General features: G+C 46.7%; 1 protein-coding gene across 5 annotated transcripts in view; it reads left to right on the top strand.

The window, feature by feature from the left end:
• IQSEC3 (IQ motif and Sec7 domain ArfGEF 3) overlaps positions 1–23,553 on the top strand; it is a 106,952-nt gene that overhangs the window by 58,673 nt on the left and 24,726 nt on the right. For all 5 annotated transcript variants that reach the window (XM_037389484.1, XM_037389481.1, XM_037389486.1 and 2 more), the window contains exons 3-5: positions 6,997–7,285; positions 13,618–14,711; positions 19,580–19,741. In XM_037389484.1, the coding sequence (XP_037245381.1) occupies positions 6,997–7,285; positions 13,618–14,711; positions 19,580–19,741 (1,545 nt within the window). The remainder of the gene's footprint in view (positions 1–6,996; positions 7,286–13,617; positions 14,712–19,579; positions 19,742–23,553) is intronic.

The following is a 23,553-nucleotide window of genomic DNA, read 5'->3' on the forward strand; positions in this document are numbered from 1 at the left end:
GTCTCACATAGCTCTAAAGCCATGATAATACTAATAGCTTACAGCACTTTAGAGCATATATACAATAACCAACTGATCCTCAAAAGGACCTCTGTGAAACGGATTCATAAATTTTTGTGGTCCTTCACAACTAGTCCATGTAGTCTTTGCCTCAGTTACAGGTCACAGTCCTGCACACTGACCTTGAACACCATGAAGAAGGCATTTGGTAAGTTATACATACAAAACAGTGGTGTGGTCTTCTCCTGGAGTAACACAAGGACACAAAGAGGAGGTGAGACCAGCCTCTGTAGTACTTTTGCTAACACCTGACATCCATAGCTTCCTCCTGTCCAGTTAGCTAGATGATTGCATAACCACTATAGCTTCCAGCAGGGCATCTGAGCATCCTCTTCTTGAGTGTCTGATTTCTTATACCACTATCCGAGTCCAGAAGAGCCACTGCTATTTTCGTTACTCTGTTATTGCTCTTATTTATCTGCAATATTTTTTCTTGTAGGAGAGAAGGAGCAAAGAAATGAGTTTTGTGTCTTGACCACATGGGAACTGTGTAGCTCTGGAGTGATCAGTGAGAAGGCTGTTTTAATTTCTTACAGGACTAACATTACTGTCCTTGAGTAGTTCTCCTGGCCCTAGAGCCCTGTTTAGTTACTCGGCTACCCTGTAAACACCTTTCTGAGAGCTCTGAAAATTACTTGTAGACCATGAACTGAATCTGGTATTTGACAGTGGTGCAATGGAATGTAATGTCTAGAGCATCCATTTTCTGTTTTCTTGCCTACAGGTCTAGCTTGAAATTGTCTTGAAATATTTGGGGGATAAGGGGCTGCATGTTCTTTCTTGAGTCATCAGATATGGGAACGTTCAAGTTGACAGTCCAGATCCAACAGATAACCATGGTTCAGCAGGCAGTTAGAAGCACAGGTGTGTGTTTCCACCATCAAGGAGGTGGTAAGGAGTATGCAAGAAAGTGCACCATCCTGATGCTGTAGGAACTGAGAAGCAGTCAAATTTCTCCCAGGACAGAGTATGATATGACAACTCTCTACAGACTTGGGGAGCTGATACTACTAGGAATGGGCTGATGGGCTTCTCTGGTTTGATAATGTACTTACTATCACTGATTTGGGCTTTAGGTTTCCAAAATACCTGGAAGTGAGAAAAAAGGAAACAATAAAAAGACCTCTACATAATACCATTTCTCCTCTATCATCTCCCTACATCTTTCCCTCAGTGTACTCCTTAGAGAAAATCTTCCTGAGAAATCTGCACATAGAAGCTGAATATCAGAAATCTCACTTACCTATGCTGGACAAAAATATTTATGGGTGCCCAGCTGAATTTTCTCAGTGAGAGCTTTTTCACCATCCTGCTTTCTTGAAACAAACACTAGGGTTCAGTTCAGAACCCTGATATCCCTGTTTGGAAATGCTAGACTAGATACAGTGTTTTATATAAGTCCTGAGTTGGATTGTCTGTAGTTACCCTCTTTATTAACAAAACTGATTTCTGTCTGCAGCAGGCATATACAAGTCAGCAGTGCAAAAGTAGCAGGAGATACCTGAAACTTGAGAGATGTTTTCTACAGTAGATCACATCTATTTGTAATAATGACTAAGCTAGTTGCTATGGGTCATAAAAATAATATAGGAACATCTAGGAACAACAGAACAGCTGAATTTTTAGTTTTCCTTTTTTATCTGATTGCAAGTGATTTCCATTAATATTACAACTTCCAATCAAACAGAATTCAAAGACATTACAAACCTTCCCTACCTGATTGCATGACTAGCAGAAAATTGCTTCATTTATCATGCAGGAGTAGCTGTGAAAACTGTGAAAGATGGTGGTATATGATACTTTAGGACAGCAATTAAAGAACACTTATTGCAGTTGAAACTGCAGGGGTGATGCTGGGATGCAGAACTAAATTAACCTAGTTGCGGTTTGACCAGGACATTGGGACTCACACCTTAGATTCCGCATGGGACTTTTAATTATTACAAGTGGTTAGAGAAATTTTCTCATCCAAGAAACAACATGCAATAGCTCCATTCCCTTCCATTCCCTTCCTTTATCCCACAGCCAGGGAGACTGATTGGTCACTGGCCAAGAGAAAGCAAGTGGATTGCTATGATTTACTTTGTAACATTTTTTTCCGAGAGATCTTCCATGCTGTAATATCTATCGTTGCCCTACTTACTTTTCTTACTGTTGTTTTTTTTTTGTTATTATGATTATAATAGCTCCTGAGCCTTCACTTATCAACAAAATCTGTTGTCTACCAATGCACATCAACTGTGTCACTCAGGACAGAGGGAAAAAAACAGGTTCATTAAGATTTTAGCCTATATTTCACTGCAGCATCAGTTTTGATCGTTAGCAGTGTGTTTTGTCTCTCATATGGGGGCTTCATTTGTCACTACTACTGGACAACAGAGAAGAGGCCTCCCCATAAGACTTCCTCAGAAACAAGTTCAAGATGGGAGTAAACCTGGGAGGGATAGAGGGTGCTAAGTGGAACCACAGGGCTGTAATGGTACCATTCAGGCTGCTAAGCAAACCCTGTCTTTACCCCTTTTTTCCATTGCTTTTAAGTCACTGAAGTTTACCAGCTGAAGCTGAAATTTCCTAGGTTTGGTCCCTTGCCCAAAGGTGAATTAGGTTTGTGTCCTGGTTTCAGCTGGGATGGAGTTAATTATCTTCTTAGTAGCTGGTTCGGTGCTGTGTTTTGGCTCTGATGTGAGAACAATGTTGATAACGCACTGATGTTTTTGGTTGCTGCTGGGTAATATTTATGCTAAGTCGAGGAATTTTTGGTTTCTCAGGCCTCGTTAGTGAAAAGGCTGGAGTGGCACAAGGTACTGGAGGGGGACATAACCAGGTCAGCTGACATGAACTAGCCAAAGGGATATTCCATACCATGGGACCTCATGCTTGGTATATATATACATACCTGGGGGGTTGACCGGTGCGGGCAGGCCATTGCTTGGGGTCAGCGGGTGGTGGGCAGTTGCGTTGTGTACCTCGTGTTCCTTCTTTTCCCTCTGGATTTTATTCTTTCTCTCCCCCTTTTCATTCTAACTGTTATTGTCACCATTGTTATTATTGTTCTTTCATTTTTATTCTATTGCAATTCTTAAATTTTTCTTGTCTTAACCCTCGAGTTTTACATTCCTTTCCAACTCTCCTCCCCATCCCTCTGGGTGAGGGGGAAGTGAGCGAGTGGCTGCGTCGTACTCAATTACCAGCCAGGGTTAAACCACAGCAGTTTGTCTTTTCTTTTTGGAGATTTTTTCCCCATTAAGTAAAACTGGTTCCACTTTTTTTTTTTTCTTCACAAAAGAACATGTAGAAACTATTCCCACTTCAGCAAGAGTATTTGCTATTGCTTTCCGAACAGCACAACAGCCAAACCAGCAGGGGGTTAAAAAATTTATATTTAGCATAGAAACATCTAGCTGAAAAATGCCTTTGAGTGCTTCAGTGGAATCTGGTTTTGATTTGACCGAATTTTGACCCTCAGAAAATTCCATGTATAAGCACAATACATTCTGTATGGTTGTATTCACTGGGCTCAGAGCATGCATGGAGGAGAAAGGCAAGGTTATATGTGTACGTGTTGTTAGCTTACATCCTTATCCTAGCACAGTGACTTTAGGGGCTTCAGTTATGTTATGCACTGTGAGCAGGAACACTGAGCTTGGTGGTGCTTTGCACACATCTGTGACTGAACGGGTGCGCTTAGTGCTTGCAGTCTTAGGGCCCTCCTGTGTCTTGAGGAATAACCTAAATGCCTATTGAGGTTAAAGGGGCTTCAGAGCATTTTGGGTTGGTCCAACGCCCTTTGCCTCATTGGCCAGGGTAAGAATCAGGTCCAGGGAGGGTTACCTAGGGTCCGACACAGCCCAGTCATCAATGGGTAGGTCCATGGTGATGAGGCAGGTCCAAGGTCAAGCTGGGGAGTCAGCCTGCGTGTCAGAATCCAGATCAAGTGTGTCCATGGCCATGCACAGGGGAAGGCTGTGGCAGAGCTGGAGACCAGCATTCTACAGCGTTGCTGAGGCAGGGACTGACTGATCTGGGCTGGGCTGAAAAGGGGGAACTGTGAGGGGATACTTGTGGGGACCCCAGGTGAGGGTGGTCAGGCCACTAAGGTCTACTAGTGCACTAAGGGCCCTGACAAGGCTTTCCAGAAAGCCTGGAGAATTTTCATATCTGGAGATATTAAAGAGTTGACTGACTGAAGGCCCAGATCAACCTTATCTGTCTTTGAAAATGGCTCTGCTTTGAGCAGGGAGTTGGAATAGACACTTCCAGTCTTCCTTCCCTGCCTAGATTATTCTGCGATCCTCCAAAGCCTGCTGGTTTTTCCTCTATATTAGCAGTGCATGCAGGATATCCTGTCACTATGAATGTTACGCACTTAGACTCCAAACTGTGTGCGACAGAAAGCCAAACAGGTAGCATATACTAGAGGTGATGTACAGCCTTACAGAGCAATGAGGCTGAACGCTGCAAACTCTTAGGCCCACACTTCACGTTCTACCATGAGCAGTCAGTGGAGGTCCTCAGAAAAACAGAGTTAAGCATATGTGCAAGTGTTTAGAGGACCATCATGTCAGGGAATATTTGCTGGCATTTAGAGTCCATTCATGCTCCAAGGGAAGTCAACTAGCTCCCTAGTCTACTGCCTCGGGCCCTGATCTGCCCTGAAGAAAGTCTGCATAGCACACCGTGCACTGTGGCCTTGACTCAGCAGAGCGATTTGTGCTATGTGTCTTGCTGAATCAGAGCTTATGTGTCTAGCTGAAGTTGCTTTGTAGGGCACAGTCTGTTTCCCACTGAAATACTTGTGAGGCTTTTGGCATGCACTTCAATGAAAACATGATCAAATCTATGTCACCTGGCCACCTCTTGAGCTGAGGATAAAAATTACTGCTCTGCTGGTTAAAATGAGAATGTATAGAACAGGGTCTGACAATAAAAATGTTACAGTGAGAGATGTAAGGGAAATGCCTTTTATTGATGTTTCCTGCAATGTGGATGGACATAGAAGAGATGGAGTTAAAAATGGGTACTTCACATGTACATCTTCAGGTGTAGCAAAAAATATTCAATTATATAGTATCAAGAATAGAACAAGGAAAGATTTTGTAAGGTATACTACCTAAAAGAAGAGTGTTATGGCTCATTTTAATGGTAGTATTTCCTGATTGATGGTTATGCAAATGTCATCTTAATATGCTTTGATAAAGTTAGTTATATAGCATTTATGTAAGAGACTGGTTTCTTCTGTGGATTTATTTTTTAAGTCTAACTGATGACTACATGCATGTGTATAAAAGGACAAACTTTCTACCTTTAAATCCTTCATCTTTCTTAGTTCTGAAGGTGTGGTACTGTCTTTGACTAATCTGATTTGGAGCCCTTTTAGAAACTGTGGGAATATTTCTAAATTTGATTGTTAAATCTACTGAACAGAAGAGCTGCCATTGGAGAGAATAAACTTCCTTTTGAAGTACTAGTAAGTATGCAGAAGTGCTCCGAGGCTTAGGAGGCAAAGTCTATTTACAGTTAGAAGACTTGGGCTCATAAATGCTTACAGCACTTTCGAAAATGAGACTTAAATGCTTCTAAAGTAATTTGGGCACTACAGAAAATCATATCTAATTTCCCTGATTTTGCTCTGACACCAACACCAATCATAAAATGATTTGTTATCTAGATGATAGCAGAACTGGTCGTATGTGGACCAAATCCAAGAGAAAAAAATGGGATTTGGAAGTGAATTAAATAATTTAATGGTGTTTAAATGTGGGAGGCAGTACATATCCTTGGTTTCAATGAAATTAAATGCATTGGTTCTGTAGTAATTATTTCCAAACTAGATGTTGCCGTCAGCTCAATACTCAGCCGCTGGAAACCAGTGGAGCTGTATCTGGTGTACACGGTGCAGTAGAACCCAGAGTCCATGCAGACTGGCCAGGACACTCTTGGAAAACATATATTATTCCTCTGCAGCCACTTGGAAGGAGACTAATATAACAACAAACAAACACTCTCATGGTTCAAACACTGCCCCAGAATACCAAAATGTTGTTTGAAATTGGATGATTTTGGAAAATATTTGGCAAGAGAGGTTAACGACAGGCTTCCTCAGGACTTCAATGGATCAGACCTACGCTAATCCCATCCTGCTTGGGGCAGCGTGTCAGCTCTCTTAGAGTGCACTGTTGTCAGGCCCTGGCTTCACACACTTACTGCTGTGGCTGACAGGAGAAAAGTGTTTTCCTTGCTCCACAAGATCTCAGTGGCACAACAATCTGTGGGTCAGAAAGAAATGGCTTCTTTCATGGAAGCTCTGCAGCCTGCTATGGCTGTGTTGCAGACATGCTTTGAAGAGTCAGGACCTCAGGGCTGGCTGGCTCTGTTGCATTTATATACCCTGAGCTCTGCAAGAGTTCCTCTGGAAACCCTGCAACGTTCAGCTGCCACTGCCCCAATTCCCACATGCCCTTAGAAACTCCAGGGGAAAACTGGATCCTTAGGATCCAGGCCCCATGCCAAATGGGACTCTGGGATGCACAAGGAGATGCTGGGCAGTAGGCAGCAAGGGCATAGGGGTGACTGCCAGCTGCTAGCTACTCCAGAGAGCAGGAGACATGTCCGTAGGCCATGACACCCTCCTTGGCTCCTCACTTCTAACTGCAGCACCTCAAGCAGAGGCAGCCGGGCAGCTCCGGGATTCACAGGACTGGTTCATGCAGTGTGTGCAGCTCAGGTGCCTGCTCTTAGGGAGAGAGGGACCAGGGCTTTGGCTGCATCAACCTAGAGTCCTGATCCATCACTGAGAGAGACCCCTCACAGCCCAGGCTTCCTAAACATTTAAAATGCAGCTCAGTGAATGACTGTAGCAAACAACAATAAACATAATCATAAACAAAACATAATAAAAACAAATAAAAAAAGCGAAACGTTGCGTTTTGTTCACAGTGACGATCCCAGCGGTTCCACAAGCAAGAAAGCCGGGTGTGAAACGGAGGATCCGAAGGAGGCCGGCAGACAGAGTGGCCAGGAAGGCAGGTCCGACACCCTGACGCTAAAAGCCCAGCATGCGGAGCTCCAAGAAGAGCAGGCAGCGGGGTGTTCCCCTCTGGTGCAGAAGGCGAGCCTCCACCACACGGGCTCCCCAGTGAGAGTGCAGCGCAGCAAAGGGACGGCCTCGTGTTCCCATGCAGCTGCCTCCGATTATGAGCTCTCCCTTGACCTAAAGAATAAACAGGTACAGAGGCTTCCTCCTCAGGCTGTGGGAGAAGGGGACGGGGTGGGTGGGACTGCATTGGCACTGTGGTGGGAGTCTTTCAGCAAATACTTCAGCCTTTTGTTCACCTTGAGCTTTCGCCCCGCCTGAGCAGGCCTGGCCCTTTGGCTCTGTGGGGCTGATGGAGGAAGTAGCTTCCCCACCTCTGACTGCAACACCCTTTCTCACAAGGCTCTGCTCCTTGTTGCCTGGGTTCTGTGGTCCAAAATGGACCCAGATACTCACTTGTGACTGTAGACTTAGAGACAGGTTGTGGGCAGCCAAGAGCTGCGGCATCCAGAGATACTGCCTTGCTCACAAGCGTACAGTACCTGTAGGGCTCACAGCAACTGATTGTCCAAAAGACCACCCTCATGGGAGAGGTCTCTGAGAGCCATCTTGCCCTCTTGGATCACGCTGGGCAGGCCCCCAGTGCAGTTCCACGATAGCCTCTTCAAAGCATGAGCTTTCAGGGGAAGTGGGGTTTACTCAGTGAGTATCCTGCGCTGTGTCTTATCATGGTATTTGTGTATTGGTACCATGACTGCCTTCAATCCAGCGATGGATGCTGAAGAGACAGGCAGGTTTACCAGGCTGAGAGAAAAAGATTCAGTTCTTGAAGTTGCAGGCCTTGCCTCCTGTGCCCAAGGCTACAGCCTAGCTCCAGAGCACAAGTGTATCCATCTCTAGATGCATGTCCTGATAGGCTCCCAGCAGGGGATCGCAGAACAGGGGCTAATAGCAGCTGGCCTCCTCACTCAAAGGCAATGAGGTGGAACATGCCCCTCACTACCCTGTGTCTCTGTAAATTACAGCCTAGGAATGCTGTTGTGCAAAACAAAACCTAAAGAATCGTTTCTGACTTCCCTGGGATGGCAGCTCAACCATAGGCTGTTTGATATGCAGACCCTGCAGTATGTGAGATGAAGAAGACAAGCAAACATTAGTGACAGTGTCCAGATTACTTTCAGTGGGAGGATTCAGTGGGAACTGTGCTATTCCAGATGAAGGGTCTTGGCTAATGAGGTTTCCACAGAAGAAGCTCCTGCTTCTGGAACATCTCTCTGCCACTTCCCTCAAGGCTTTGCTGCTGTCCCTAAATGTGCATGTCAGATCAATAGCCCAATAAATTCCCAAGCAGAAAAGAGACCGTGGCTCTTTAGCTCTGTCTTTCTCAAAATACTGCATACTCAATTCAGATGGAATTCTTGCTTCAGACCATGGGAAGAGACTAATTAACTGGCTTCACAAACTAATGCGACATATCCTCAGGGTGGGCGAGATCTTGGCTGCTATATATGGGCTAAGCCTTCTTGATGTCCTAGAGCTGCTCCGATTTGTCTTGGGGAGTGTCTGTCCTGCATTATTTTAGCTTTAAGGCCATGTTGTCCTATCACTGTTCTTGCAGCAGAGGCCAGACCTGCCCTGGATGCATGTGAGACAGAGAGACATGTTAACTGCTCGTTCATTAAATTCTAGTGCCTCACAGTACTGACCTTGCAGGGACTTAGCCTGTCGTAGGTGAAACCACTTTTCTCACAGCAAAAGGGGCTTAAAGTATGTGTGCTGTGTGCTCCTCCAGCCTGATGGATGTCCTCAGTGGATTGCCTCCAGCTCTGGAAGGGGAGATTTTCAAGGAGTGAAGAGTATTAATTCTTCCAGTCTTGCACTCTAGTATGTGTTTTCTTAAGTATTCCTATCAATCTACTTGTAAGGCAGTTCTCTTGAATGGGAATAAGGGTGATAGGACCCTCACAGCACTGTCCCAGTAGTTTCCTAGTCATAGCAAAAATTGTAAGACATTAATAGAACTTAGAGTAAGAAAAACAGGTGGAAGGAGACATTTTTAGTCTTACAGTGTAGTTGAAGTCACTTTTACCTTTTGGGAGAGGACTGGGGAAGGAGAATAGTGTACAGCCTCCTCTGGAGGGCTTGGAGGTGTAGGTCATCTACCAGCCATTGCCTCTCAGCATCATACTAGAGGGTTGCAGGGTGGGGAATGGCTCTCCTTGTTTTCTAACCCATGAAACAGAGCATGCTGACAACACACAGAGCAGAAGTACACTATGCTGGGAGGCTGGAGAGGAAACCCAAGTGCTGAAGTTCCCCTATGTTTTGACTCTTGTAATGTTGGGGAAATGGAGGGGATCACAGGAAAGAGGAGCATGCTTTCAGTCGTTACACTTCTGCAGTGCTGAAGGATGGTAGATGTCCCATGGATGGAGGGAAATGTCCCATTAACGCATGGCCCATATAGCAGTGTCCTTCCATTGTGAAAGATTGGTGGGAGGGAGAGGCGTTAAGAGTGGGTGATAGAGAACATGTATGCTCTGTATGTCTTTTTATTTTTTTATAATGCATGCATTGAATTGAGTGACTCAGATGCTGTCACTGAGCCTGATTCTTTCCTTGTTAACATGGTGGCATGTCGCCATGCTCAGTGGCAACCTGAGTGGAGAACCAGTGCTAACTGAGAATAAGATCAGGCCCATTCTCTCATGGCAGATTTCTGAATTTATGCCTACGGGCAACAAAGCCGTGGGGTGTGCACCTCAAATATTTGGCCATATCCAGGCCTGGCACTTTGGCTTGCCTTAGGCTGACCTTGTTAAAGCTCCTTTCATGTGCAGTCCCTCATGGCAATGGATATTTCCCAGCCATTTCTAATTCAGCCACAAGGCCTGAATTGCTCAGGCTGAGTGTTCATATTGAGGCCCAGAAATGTATTAAGCTAATTATTCTTTGAAATCTCCCCAGCCCCCCTCCTGCTTTTCTCTTGCTTTGGCACCGGCTGTCGGATAATTCCCCAGAGAAGAGTAGCTTTAAGTAGGCAATTACTTGTGATTCATAGGGTTTATTAGGAGTGAGAGAAGGCCAATCATGTCTGGCCTTTCTCGCCTCTCGAATGGGAAGAGAAGGTTCCTCCAGCAAGCCAGACATACATCTCCATTACCTGTGACTGCTGTGGTGCTAATGGATGCCCTTTCCTCCTCTGGAGAGGAAGAAAACAGGCCACAGCTGTGTGAAATCTTTAATTCCTCTGGAGTGTCAGTTAGCTCAACCTGGTAGCATGTCTCAGACATCAGTAGACAGTAAATGGCTGGGCTGTATCAAGGAGAGAGAGACAGAGACCCACTCCTACCAAGCAAAGGTGGGGAGGGCACTTATCTGTGGACGTACTGCTTCTAGCCTTGGCAGTCTTCTCAAGCATCCTTTGCACCAGTCTCCGGTCCTTGTTATCCCAGCTGCAAGAGCTGTAGGACTGCCTTTGCTTTGGACAGGGCCGGATAGCAACGGACCACATGCCGCACATGTCCTTGCATGCCTGGTATGAGCTGGAGAACAAGCTAGGTTGGAAGTCCTCTCACTTTACATCTTGTTCTGCTCCTTAATGCCTTAGCCCTTTGGGAGGACTGAGATAATGGACTGCAAAAAGCTGGCAATGTTTCATCAAGGTACTGACAGCTTGCGCTGTTCCTTTAGACTTTTAGAAGGATCTCTCCTCTTAGTAATTATTAAAGTCTGCCTTTTTGGGAGCTGTTCTTGCATGAGATAAACTGGCCTTTTACTTCAGATAAGCAGTGACATCTTGTCTTGGCCTCTAATAAGATCAAGGTATATGAAATTCATGTTCTCAGAATGGCTGTCACCTCCTTGGAAACCTCATTTAATTGTAAGGCTCTTCCTTCTGCCTTATTTTGCATTTTACTATTATTCTGTCCCTCAGATACCTGTGTCTGTCCTTCCCATTTGTTCCTCTTTCCCTCCCAACACAATTAGCTCTACATTTTCATTAACCTGACCATTATATTAAGTGTTCATGGTCAGTTGTCAGTAATAACTGTCTGGGTTGGGCCTGTGCAGGTTACTGGTTTAATTTGCATTTATCTGCATGAGCCTTCCTCATGAAGGGAAGAGCCAAGGGATAGCTCAGTCTCTTTCCAGGGAGGCCAGCTCTGAAGAGATGTGTCAGGAGTGCTGGTTTTATGGTGGGATTTAAGATGGTCATTTTGGAAAGAAGGAAAAAGAACCCAAGTAAAACCCTTCTGCTTGCTACCCAGAATCTCTTTTTGTCCCTGTATTCCTCTTTCTTGCCACATCAAACTATGGGGATAAGCAGAGGCCTTGTTTATCCAAAAAACCTACTGACAGGTCTTGTGGTGAATGTACATGAATCCATGATCATTGTGTGGGTGATTTTTAGCACCAGTTCTGCAGAATGTTTCTGGGAGGGCTGCAGGGCAAGTACTAGGCCAATGTTCTTTAAACTGGGAGTAAGCAGAAGTCTGAGCCAGCTGCTTCTACAGCTGCACTGGCCTACCCCATTGCTAAGCAAATTGCTAGCATGTCTCACTGCTGGGCTTTGATGCTTGCTTTGGACAGACATCAATTCAAGGGCAAGGCAAACAGAAAACCTTACGTTTGAGTACAAGGCAAAGGGTTCCTACTTCATTTCCAGAGAGAGAAATATGAAAGGATGTGCGCTACTCTTCCCCCCACCCCTCCCCCCTCCTTCCAGAAACTGCAGCCTCCCATCCACTGCAGCAAGATCCCTGGACCTGTTGCTGCCTGAGGTGATGGGGTGCCTGTGGATAAGGCCTTCAGTACTTACTCCAGCAGCCATGACGCCAGTGCAGGGACAGAATGTCTGGGGTCATGTTGTTCCTCTGTTCCCATCATCTCCCAAGGTCATATTGTCTTCCCCTACTTCCAGAGGAGTTAGTACTGGAAAGATGCCAGAGGTGATTTGCACTTCTCACAGCTGTCATTCCAGGCCTTCACTTGTACGTAGATCACTCACTGATGGTTTTATCTGCAACTCATGTAGTGTTACAAAAAAAGGAAAAGAAGAAGGAAGCCAATGACATGACTTTGCAAGCTGAGGCTCATGCCTCAGTCTCACTTTGACTACAAAACCAGTTTGCACTTAAACTCAGATCTTCTGTGAGCTCAGTCCTTCATCCTGTGAGTACTGGGCCAGCAAGGCATAGCGAGGGTCAAGTTGTAGATCTGCTAATGAGCTCATACTCACCACATGAATGATGTAGTGAATCCTTTGTTAATTCAGGACTGATTTTACCAGCACTCTCAGTGCTGCACTTCACCTTTTTTTGGCTTTTCCACATCTGCACACACACATATATACACTACAGTCTGCGCATGTGCTTTGCCCTACAAAGTGCCAAAATGCAGAGTTTAGCTCATAGTTCAGCCAAAACCTCACTGGATGTAGTTCCAAGTTTATTCTTCTTTCGTCTTCAGTCCCATCATCCACCATCATCTTCACACTGTCCCCCTTGTCCTCCATCAGTCACTCACTGGAACAAAGTCATCTAACATTCTCCTGTAGCATGCTTGTGAAGGCCCAGCTGCAGAGGAAGAGTGAAGGGGTTACCAGGAAGTATAAATACTAGACTACGTAAGAGAAATTACCATACATACTTGCTTTGCTGAAGCCTGTTGAGGTGCTACTTAGCTGTGAGTCTATGTATTTACATGTGTGTTTGTGGTTATCAGCTCTCAGGAAGGAGGAAATCCTCCTTCTACTTCTTCTTAGTATTTTGTCTCAACATTTAAAATAATATTTTTTTTACCATTCAAAACTGAAAGTCTTTCTTTTCTTGGGTAGTTTTCATTTCGCTGCTGGCTGACACCTGAAAAACTCAGATATCAGAAAGGCAGGCACTTTGGGATTCAGAGTGCTTTTTAAAAGACACGGAACAAACCCAGCCTCCACTAACTTCTATGCAAGCTGGTGATTCTCAACAGTTCCTATGATCAAGCCAACATTTTCTGCATTTAAAAATTAACTTTTCTTCCCTTTTTCTGAATGGTTTCTCCTTTCCCTGAGAATATTTCCTAAGGTGACTAAGGAGTAGAGGAGCATTAGTAACACCCTGAGACAAGGGATGATGCTTGACATTACCAGAGCACAGCTTTGTCTTCGGAGCAGGAAGACACACTGCTGGAACACTGTATTTGCAGTGATGAGCTTGCCCTAAAGGCCAACAGAAGTGGGTCTACAAGGAAAGGGCACCTCCAGGCTCCAGCTTGTATGGCTGCCATTCTAGGAAGAGGCATGGTCATGTTACAGCTGTGAGGAAGCTCAAAGTACTGATGCTTTAGCCAGCCATGCCCAAAGGTGGGGGGGCTTCTGTTGAAATCAGGGACACAGCAGTGCAGGAAAAAGCTAATTCAGTGTTTGACGTTCCTCTGACAGTCATTACAGACTAATCAGCATAGGAACTGGGGTAACAGAAAGCCATCAGAAGTCAATTAGCAAAAAATAACATTCCTGTTTCTATGTCTTTCAGATCGAAATGCTAGAGCACAAATACGGCGGTCACCTGGTATCTCGCAGGGCAGCCTGCACCATCCAGACTGCTTTCCGGCAGTACCAGCTCAGCAAAAACTTTGAGAAGATCCGCAACTCACTGCTGGAGAGCCGCATGCCACGCCGCATCTCTCTGAGGAAAGTCCGGGTCCAGAACTCAGAGAGCTTCTCCGCTGAGAAAGCCCTGGTGGAGGGGTACAACTTTGTAGGCATCCCATTGGTGAGGTCCCCATCTTTGCCAGCCACCATCAGTGGGGCACTGACAGAGTTGGAGGACTCCTTCACGGAACAAGTTCAGTCCCTGGCCAAGTCTATTGATGATGCTCTCAGCACCTGGAGCCTGAAGACCATGTGCTCACTCCAAGATGGTGGCTCATACCAGATAAGGGAGACCTTCAGTGCTAGCTCCATGCAGCCAAACCAAGACTTAGAAGCTGAGCTGCAGGACAAGGAGAAGGAGGAAGGGCTTCTGCCAGATACCCTACCCAAGAGCAGCAGCACTCTCATGATGGCTTTTCGAGATGTCACAGTCCAGATTGACAACAAGAACATCTCTGTCTCATCATCTACCTCGGTGTCCATGGCAAACTGCCTCAGCAGCAATGCTCAGGCGGGGCTCTCTCAAGCTACCAAGGCTGAAGAAAGCCCAGGAGAGGGGGAGGGAGAAGCCAGTGAACCACCAGCTGCTCCAGAGAGCTTACCTGAGTCCGGAGCTCTCCAGAACAGCCACACTTTCACCGAGGTGAATGTCAGTACTAATGGCACAGCAGACAGCAGTGCTGAGCCTGGGCAGATAGCAGTGCAGAAGCTCCAGTTTGATGCTAGCAATGAGACGGGGCAAAGCAAAGGCTCTGAGTCTGAGAATGCAGACAACTCAGAGCAGCTGAGCAGCAGCAGCACCTCCACTTCAGCCAAGTCAGCCTCTGAGGTATCCTCAAAAGAAGCACTTCAGGCCATGATCCTCAGCCTCCCAAGGTACCACTGCGAGAACCCAGCTAGCTGCAAGTCTCCCACACTTTCCACAGACACCATGAGGAAGCGCCTCTACCGCATTGGGCTGAACCTCTTTAATATGTAAGTGTCCTCTTTTGTGTTCACCAGCCTATTTCATGCCTCACAGGAACAGGTGATAGCAGACTCTTGGTCTAGATCCATCTCCAGGAAAGTTCTTTCATATTCAAAAGTGTGACTACATGGGTGTGCAAATGGCTGCCTAGAAGCGTTTTCCTTAAAGTCCTCCAAGTGCTGTCTGGATCTTCTGCCCAACAGAGGAGCAAGCCTAGTACCCCATGAGTAGGGTCCATGCTGTCCTGAATTGCTGTTCATTTGGCATCCACCATCTGAGTCTGGGGTCTAGGCCCCTGTTCCACTCTGCTGCAAAGGAACAAGCATAGCTGGGACAGTAAACCCAGCCCTGGTTACTCAATATGGGGCATTTCCAAGTAAAGAGGGAGACAGAGGTAGAGCTGAGCTTAGTTAGCCCAGATTGAGTGCTCTGGCTGTCATTTTCATTCTGGTATTTGGGTAGATTCTCACCTGACAGACCAGGTTTAGTCATCTCAGTCTCTCACACATCTAGGTCTGATATCCTGTGAAAAGGCTGTAGACGTGAAAGCAAAAGCAGAGCAGCCCAGAGATTACCATCAGAAGAGGTTAACTTCAGGGGTCACACAGAGTCTATTTTGGATTGGCAGAAAGCAGCTGAACTCCTATAAGGAGCTTTAGATTTGTTTGTTGCCTTTCCATGAGACTTTTCTCATCTAAACAGGCCATGAGAAATCCTGGGTTTTCCTTCATCATCACACTCATCTTACGCTGTCTTGGCTTCTATTTGAGTCCCCTGATGAAGGTGCTGGGGATGTAGCGCACCCATACTAGAAGAATGTTTTGCCACACGTTAGCATGGGCCTTTTGGTCAGAGCAAGGACTATTATGCAATCCTAGGCAGAAGTTTTGCACAGACAAGGAGCTATGCACGGGATTTATATATGTGAACTATGGAGGCTGTGGGCTCCAGGAGGCAGGAACCTGTAAGAGAAGTTTTTAGGACTGGGCTCAGAACACATCCAGAACCGAAGTGTTATTAGAGCAGATAGGCTTGGCACTTTCACAGAACCAAGGAGCACATTTTACTAGCTCTGAGATCAGGCTGTGAACAGGTGAGTTCATGTGTATATATCAAAGTCATGTTCATGTGCATGTATCAAAAGAGCACACAGATTGCCTGATGAACACAAGCAGGCTGGAATGAGAGAAGGTAGGAGCCAGACACAGGTGGGGGTTGATTATGATAGAGATAGTTCCAGGTCCACACAGATATTCTGGTGTTTGTGTTGGGACAGGTGCACTTCTGGAGGGGGGACACAGCACTCATGTGTCTGCTGCTGTTTCAGTATTCTCAGCCATGCGTAGCAGGAGTCCCTCCACCGAGCGTGTTTTCCTTTGGTTCCTGCACAGTTGACGTGAGCACTGATGTGAAGATAAAGCAGGAGTGAAAATGTTTTTTCCCAGCATCTCCTCCTCCCTCAGTCTGCCTGGCACACACATTCATGTGATAGATTAGCAGCGCTAGGTCTGTTTTAGGGAAGCAGCTTTGCCATTCTGCTTCATTCAGTGACCTGGGTTCACTGCATCTTGCAGGTCCCTGTGGGATAGACTTACTGTGGAGCTCTGAAACACAACTTGCTAGCTAAGCCTCCCCTGCTCCCTTGAAACTAGCTGATGAAATCATGTGTGGTAACCTGTAATGCTCAGTTTTCCTGACAAAAAATTGGAGGACAGGGCAGGAAGGAACTGTCCTGTTAGCTTTGGGGAGTGAAGCCTTTTTTTTTTTATTCTCTGATCAGGATCTAAGGAACACATGGCTCCCCTTGTGACACCCTAGTGCACCTCCATCCAGAGGGAAGGCCGTTGAGCTTTCTGCAGATATTTAGTTGTTGGTTTCCCTGTCAATTTCTAGCAAGGAGCCAGTTTACTGTCACAGGGTTTGCGATGTGGGCACCAACCCACAGGGCATGGAGCTGAGGCCAGGCGTACATGTGCACACATCCTTTTTGCTGATCGCTCCCCTGAACCAAGAGCTGAAAGCCCCCAGTTTCTAGCAGCATCTACCATAGTCTATCTGGCCTTGTGTTGTCTTTTCAGAAAGCAGTGCTCCGGCTCGGAGCAGGCCCCTGGGAACACATCGATGCTGTGCTGCTATGGCACTTTCCCTATCCCCACTCCACAATGAGGGGGTGGAATCCCTGGAATGGAGAGTGCTTCATTATGCGGTGCTGCTGTAATAACTCAGTGTGTGTGGGCAGCTGGCTGTGTGGGCAGAGGGAAAGCCAGCAGGACGTGAGGAATCCCGCAGCATTTGCTGGCCGTGCTTAACACCCCTGCAACACTAAAGAAAACAGCAGGGATCAGGCTCAGGAGATACAGAAGTGGAGCTGTCTGCTGCACGTTTGGGTAAAAGCTGCATGCTGCAGTACATGGGATACACCTGCAGGTGTTCAGCAGCAGAGATGCTGTACTGCTATTGGGATTTGTGGAGAATAAATTGAATCCTGGGGAAAAGTGATGAAAGGCTGTTGTTAGTGGAAGAATAGTGTGTGCAAGTATATTTGAGTTACAGTCTAGGCAGTGCAGGAGGGCTGTCGTGGCTGGACTGTTTTATCCTACATTCTCCTGCATTGTGTGTGCCATCTTTACTGAAATCTGCACATTCATGCGAGTGTGTGAGCTGCATTTTTCTGGCCGCATTCAGCTCCCAGCTCCTCTGGAGTGAATCCAAAATCAGTCCAGTGGCTTTGGAGTCACGTCAGTGTAGCTGAGATCGTCCTTGTTCTGTGGACACCATACTATCCCTTGCCAAATACCAAAGTGTCCAGGTGGAGGTGCATTTTATGAATCTCTGTTGCTTAGCTTGACTTTAGTCCTGACCATATGACCTTTGCACTTAGCAGAAAACTTTGCCTGTGCTCTTCAAAGGTGAACCAGGAGATCTGTGTGACAATACAGAAGGTACACTGTTGGTTTTCCCTGAAGAAGGCCTGGGATTTTCAATATCAGATCTTGCAGCTCTCGTGCATAAATTTAATGGGCAGACTTGTTCTCCCAGCCACTCTCCCCAGGGATGCCACACTGCCCAGGATATCTTCTTTGTGACATTACAGAGTAAGCAGAACTATTTCAAGCCCATGTACTTTTTGTATACCCAGGAGGCCCCCGTAAGGAGCAGGCCATTCTCCTGAATGCTGATCTCCTTATAGCTAGACATAAGTTGCTCACCCACATCCTTCACCACCCGACAGTGTCACAGTCTGTGCCTGTGCATACCATGCATTCACATGCTCTGACATACCATCCTATCCTTTCCTCACCCCAGGAAACTGCCTGAGCAAACTCACTCCTGAGCCTTGATGGAGATCCTTGAATTTGTGTTAACAGTGGAAGTATGGCATCCTTTCATGGAAAAGCTACCCTCTTATCTCTCCCCACTCACCAGCTCAGAGAACCAAAGGAATATGGAAACCTTCCTGGGGTTGCACTAATTCCCGCTCAGCAAGAGTGCATCATGACAGACACCCGTCGTTGGGGCAGACTGAAATAAAGGAGGAAAACCTCCTGCACAATGCACACACACACTCATTCCCATCTGTACTGTGGGACAGGCACCACATAGGCTCACAGCCACTCACAGGATACATAGAAGCGTGTGTGCTTATAGGAGACATGAGAAGAAAGACAAAATAGGCATGGCTCTGTTGAACATGTAGGGTGCAAGAGAAATCTGCACGTACATAGACACACACAAACATGTGCTTGTTGTGATATGTCCTACCTCCCAAGAGCTGTGTATGTGGGCACAGACACTGGCACACTAACAAGCAGAAAATTGCTCCCACAACCAGGTAGTCAGAGTCAGGCCTTCTCAGCACCAGGCCTGTTCTCAGAGGGGCACTCACAGCCACAGAGGGAGAAAAACCCTCTGTCTGGGAGCTGCACACTGCTCTCTCCCAGCTCTGACAAGGCATTCTCCAGGTGCCTGCTCACATCCAGCATCCACCCACACAGTTTTCTGCTTGAGGGTGTGTATCAATAGGGAAGGAAGGAATGAACAACACAGCTAAGGGCGGGGGAAGTGGAGGAGCAGATAAGCACATCTGAGCATGGGATTTCTGTTCAGGCAGTGGGCACCAGGCTCAGGTGAGGAAGGTAGAAAGTGTCACTCAACACTGAGCACTAAAAATGTATGAAAAAGAGATATTTTTTTTTACTGAAAAAGTACGCACCTTTGGTTATCCCCCTTTGTGTCTTGAGCCTCATTTGCCTGTAGACCACAGCAGCAATGTCTCCTAAGTCTCCTCACAGCCATGTTTTGTCCTTTGCCTTTGCCTGCCCCACGGGAGGTGAAACCCCAACTCCCCTAAAGCAAAGGGTCACGCGCCCAGCTCTCACCCCTGGTCCTTGAGGACAGCTTTCTGTGGGTTGCATTTGGAGCAGCTGAACATACTGGTATTTCCTGTGCTATCTGTGTGGGGGACACGGTCTAATCATGTCCTCACAGGGACCCTAAACAAAACAAGCTGGGCCAGGGAAAATGCAAGAGCCTTTGACTCTGGAGCAGAAGGGTGGCAGGAGAGAGTCACTGATCTGGTATCCTGCAGGATCCTTTGTGACTGTGGGATGGCACTTGTGATTGCCAGGTGACAGCAGATGCTGAAAGTGACACAGCAGGTCCTGTGGCATCCTTTTGTCCTCAGTGGTATCTGGAGGGGAGTCCCCAAAGTCACTTTTCCCTGTTCCCACTGGTCCCATCATGCCACACATATGAGCTTACAGGAGCCCGTACACATACTGAGGGCTGTATTGCTGCAGGCTATAAAGTGAGCAAGAGGCAGTAATGTCTCAATGAGATCATGCAAACTCACCATGTTTCTGCCCTTCCCTTTCAGAAATCCAGACAAAGGGATCCAGTTCCTCATCTCCCGAGGCTTCATCCCGGACACTCCCATTGGGGTGGCACACTTCCTGCTCCAGCGGAAGGGCCTTAGCCGCCAGATGATTGGGGAGTTCCTGGGCAACAGCAAGAAGCAGTTCAACAGGGATGTGCTGGAGTAAGTGTGGAAACCTCTTCCCCTCCTTCCTGCACTGTAAAGGAATTGCCAGCCCACTCTGCCCCTAGCTGCACCAGCAAGCACCCTGTCCTCCATGCCTCTCCATTCCCCCTCTGCAGGAACTTCACCATTCCCACTCTCTGTCTGGCACCTCTCAATGTATTTCCCAGCAATGTGTTTCTCCCTTAATAGCAGCAGCCCTTTCATTTCAGTCTCTTCTCAGAGGACCTGTGATCATCGGGCAGGAACTCAACACTGGCAGGTGGTAGAACTAGTGATGCTGGGAGGTTTTGTGGCTGCGAAGTTCTAACTGGTGTCTCACCCCACCCAGATAAAGCACCTCTGATGCTTTCTGGCAAGTACTAAGAGAGGCAGAAGGGGATAAATATTTCCTCCTTGCTGTGAGACCAGCAGGGAGCAGCGAAAGCTGGCTGCACACCTGGTTCTCTTACTGTCCAGTTTTGAGATGAGTGGCCTATTCAGTTTGTACGACTGTGCTACAGGGATAATAAGAGGTGAGTTGGTCCTGGTTGTGGTAATGAAGAGGCCTGCGTGAGGAAGCATGCTGCTAAGGATTTGTCATTACCACTGCAGTCACAGAGCACTGAGGTACATCCCGACTGGAAAAATTCCAATGGGCTGAGCTGCGCCTTTTCTGAACAAAATCTCAAGTTTCTGCCCTGTTTCTGTTTAGTAGCTGCCTTTGATAGATTGTTCTTTTCAATTCTCTCACTGTGATCCTCTCCTGGTCACACAAGCCATACATCTCTCAGCCTACAACTCTCTCCTCTTTCAAGTCTTGCAATCTGGGCTGCAAAATCCTGTGAATACCTGAGACCCGTACTACCTCAGTGCCTGCCTGTTGCTTTGCCTTCCACGTTGTAACCATTGCTAACTTTTCAGACCCCAGCACCTCAGGAGCAGGGTCTGAAGTGTTGGGAAGAAAAACATCTTGCCTGTTGTTCTGAGCATTGTCCAAGATGACAGGCTTTCAGCAAAGACAGCCTGGGGAACTGAGATGAGTCTTTGTTTCCTGCTTGGTCCTGATCTACTTCAGGTGAGGGAAAAGGAGAAAACACAGCTCTCTTTATAATAAAAAGAGGACATCAGGAACAGGTGACACCACCTTTCCTGTCCTGAGAACTGCTACAGTGAAAGCAGGGAGAGTTTGCACCAGAGTGTGAACGTGAGGGCTGCCGTGGAGGGTGATGTGACCTGTGTAGTCAGGGGGCACCAAGCTCATTCAGAGACCCATTTCAAGGCATGACCAGCACTCAGCTGGGTCTTTATTAGGCAGAAGCACAGTTCTTAGTGGGAGCGGCCTCTCCATTAGGCAGTAAGTTCTGTGCACTGGATCCTTAATTATGTTTTCTCCAGTCTCCAAAATGTTCTCTGTCTCTCTCAAATTTTGCAGCCAAACAGAAACCATAAATCCACACACCATTTCTACTCCAGGGAAAGACTGGAGGATGCCAGCTCAAGAGCCAAATTTGGGCCCAGGTTTCAAAATTCATTCCTGTTGCAATTGCTTCTGCTTATTGCTCCAGGTATCTCACCTTTGGTTCAGCTCTTTCTTTAATATACTGTATGGGTATTGATTTGGCCAGCGACGAGACACATGTTCTCTCAAGTCTCTTCATGCTGAGAGCTACAATTAAAAGTAATTGCATCTTTTTCTCCACCAAGCAATGTGTGGGCTGCTTCCCCTGACAGATACTCTGCTGAAGTCCAAACCTAGCCTCTGCACAGACAGGGAAATATTACAATAGCAATAGGCTGGCACTTCCTCATAGTCCTAAATTTGACATCATCCCTGCAAACGACCACATTCTTCTGCCTCACATGTGACTACAAACTCTTGTGTCACAAGCTCCTGTGAACAGTCCATATTGCAAAGCTTGGTGCCTGCCTCCCAGCCTCAATGCCCAGGAGGTGCTATGTTGCGGTGCCTGTCTTATCTCTGCATCCTGCAGGAGGGCCATTAAAGCAGGTGGCCCTACTCCATCATGCTTATTACTCTCAGTTTCCACTGCACCTCTCAATGTAGCACTCTAAATGTTTGACGGAAGAGTGGCCCTGCCATCCAATTTACACATGTAGAAAGCAAGGCTCAAAGATGGGAACTGAGCTGTTGAAGCTGTGCGTACATGGACATATCTTGGACATGAACTGTGTGTCAATGGACATATATCAAGCAACCGAGCCTGAATTCAGGGTTCAAATCTGTGTCTGATCTCTCCAGGCACCAGACGATGTTCTTGCACTAACAATCTGTGCTGCCATCTCCTCTTCACAATAAATTGCTGATCTGTCTTCCTTAAAGGCAAAGATAAAAGTAGACATAAAATACACACAAAGTGTTCTAAAGCAGGAAGGAAAAACCACACACAATCAGCTGGTTGTAGCTGTGCTGTTTGCAGGTACTTTCACTCTCTTCCTGTGTCAATTCTGAGCTTGGGGATAGCAATGCTTGTTGGTTTTTGCCAGCAAATTTTCATCAACTGCTCATGAGAGCTGGCTGGGCAATGGCTGCACATCCAGTGGTGTGACGTGCATGGAAACAGAGCATTGCCGGGAGAAGTTCTGGCCCAGGATATTTTTCCTGTCCGTGCTGCAGGAAGAAGGCTGGCAGTGTAACACAGTGTGATGGTGTTCCCAGTGCACTGTAGCTCAAGGACTAGTCACAACATCTGAGCTGTTTGTGTGGGAGCAAGGGGCAGCTCAAAGACTTTTTGGTATTTTAGAACTGTCTGAGACCTAGTCTGGTTCTCATTCCTCAACCAGCTCCAATCAAACTAGCTCAGGAACACTGGCACAGGTTGGGAGAATGAACTCTGCAAGGACTGTCTCACAGTTCCCACATCTACTCACACTTAGCAAACTGGTTAGGGTACGTGGTATTCCCTGCACAACGCGTGGCAGCCACGATAGCTCCTACAGTGGCTTCTGCACAATTTGCCCATGTCACAGCCATTTCTGTGGGCCAAGTGGGCAGAAGAAGAACAGGCAGTGCTAGTCCCGACAAGCTCAAGTGCCCAGGCAGGGTGGCCATGAGCAGGCAGTAGTTGTTGGACAGGCTCTGATCACCTGCAGTGAGGAAGCATGTAGGCAGGGGGAGATGCCTTTGCCCTTTCACATCTCAGAGCTGGCCCTGGAGCCTTCCTGGCCCATCCTTTCCCTCCTGAAAGCAATTTCAATTATTGATGCTACTTGCTGTGTTAGTTTAGCTTTCACTTGATGTGAAAATTTGTGTTAGAATTGTGTATTGTAAGCATTGTTTCTATTGCAGCCAGGTTGAATTAACCCAACTGCATGAATAAATAATAGAACAGCTTTTAAAACATCTGCAAAAGTGTCAGCCTCCCTTGTGCGTTTGGAGACATGGCAGAGCTGCCCAGGTTACAAAATCCAGACTCAGCTGTAAATCCAGCCATAAGTCTGCAAACTTCTTTTGGCTTCCATAAGTATTGAAGCTGTGTTGGCTGGCAAACAAGCCAGCCGTTGCCCATCCCTGGAGTCAGGCAACAGAGCTCAGGAGTGCGCAGCGGCATTTGGCACTGTGAAGATGATCCCTCTTTACTACCCACCTAATAAATGTGAAACTCCGGAGAAGCGCCATGCTGGTTGCAAAGCCTTTTATGTACGTGGGCAGGAGGGTGAGAGTAAGCATAGTATGAGGCTTGAGCACTTCAGTATGCTATTTTGCCTTCCCACACCTGCATGCCCAGCACCTAAATGCCCTGAAATTATATTCTTCCTTCCATCTTCCTACTCTGTCTTTCAACCTTTGACTGATTTTCCTGGAACCCAGA

Source organism: Falco rusticolus, chromosome 5 (assembly GCF_015220075.1).
Source record: "Falco rusticolus isolate bFalRus1 chromosome 5, bFalRus1.pri, whole genome shotgun sequence".
NCBI classification, from domain to species: Eukaryota; Metazoa; Chordata; class Aves; order Falconiformes; family Falconidae; genus Falco; species Falco rusticolus.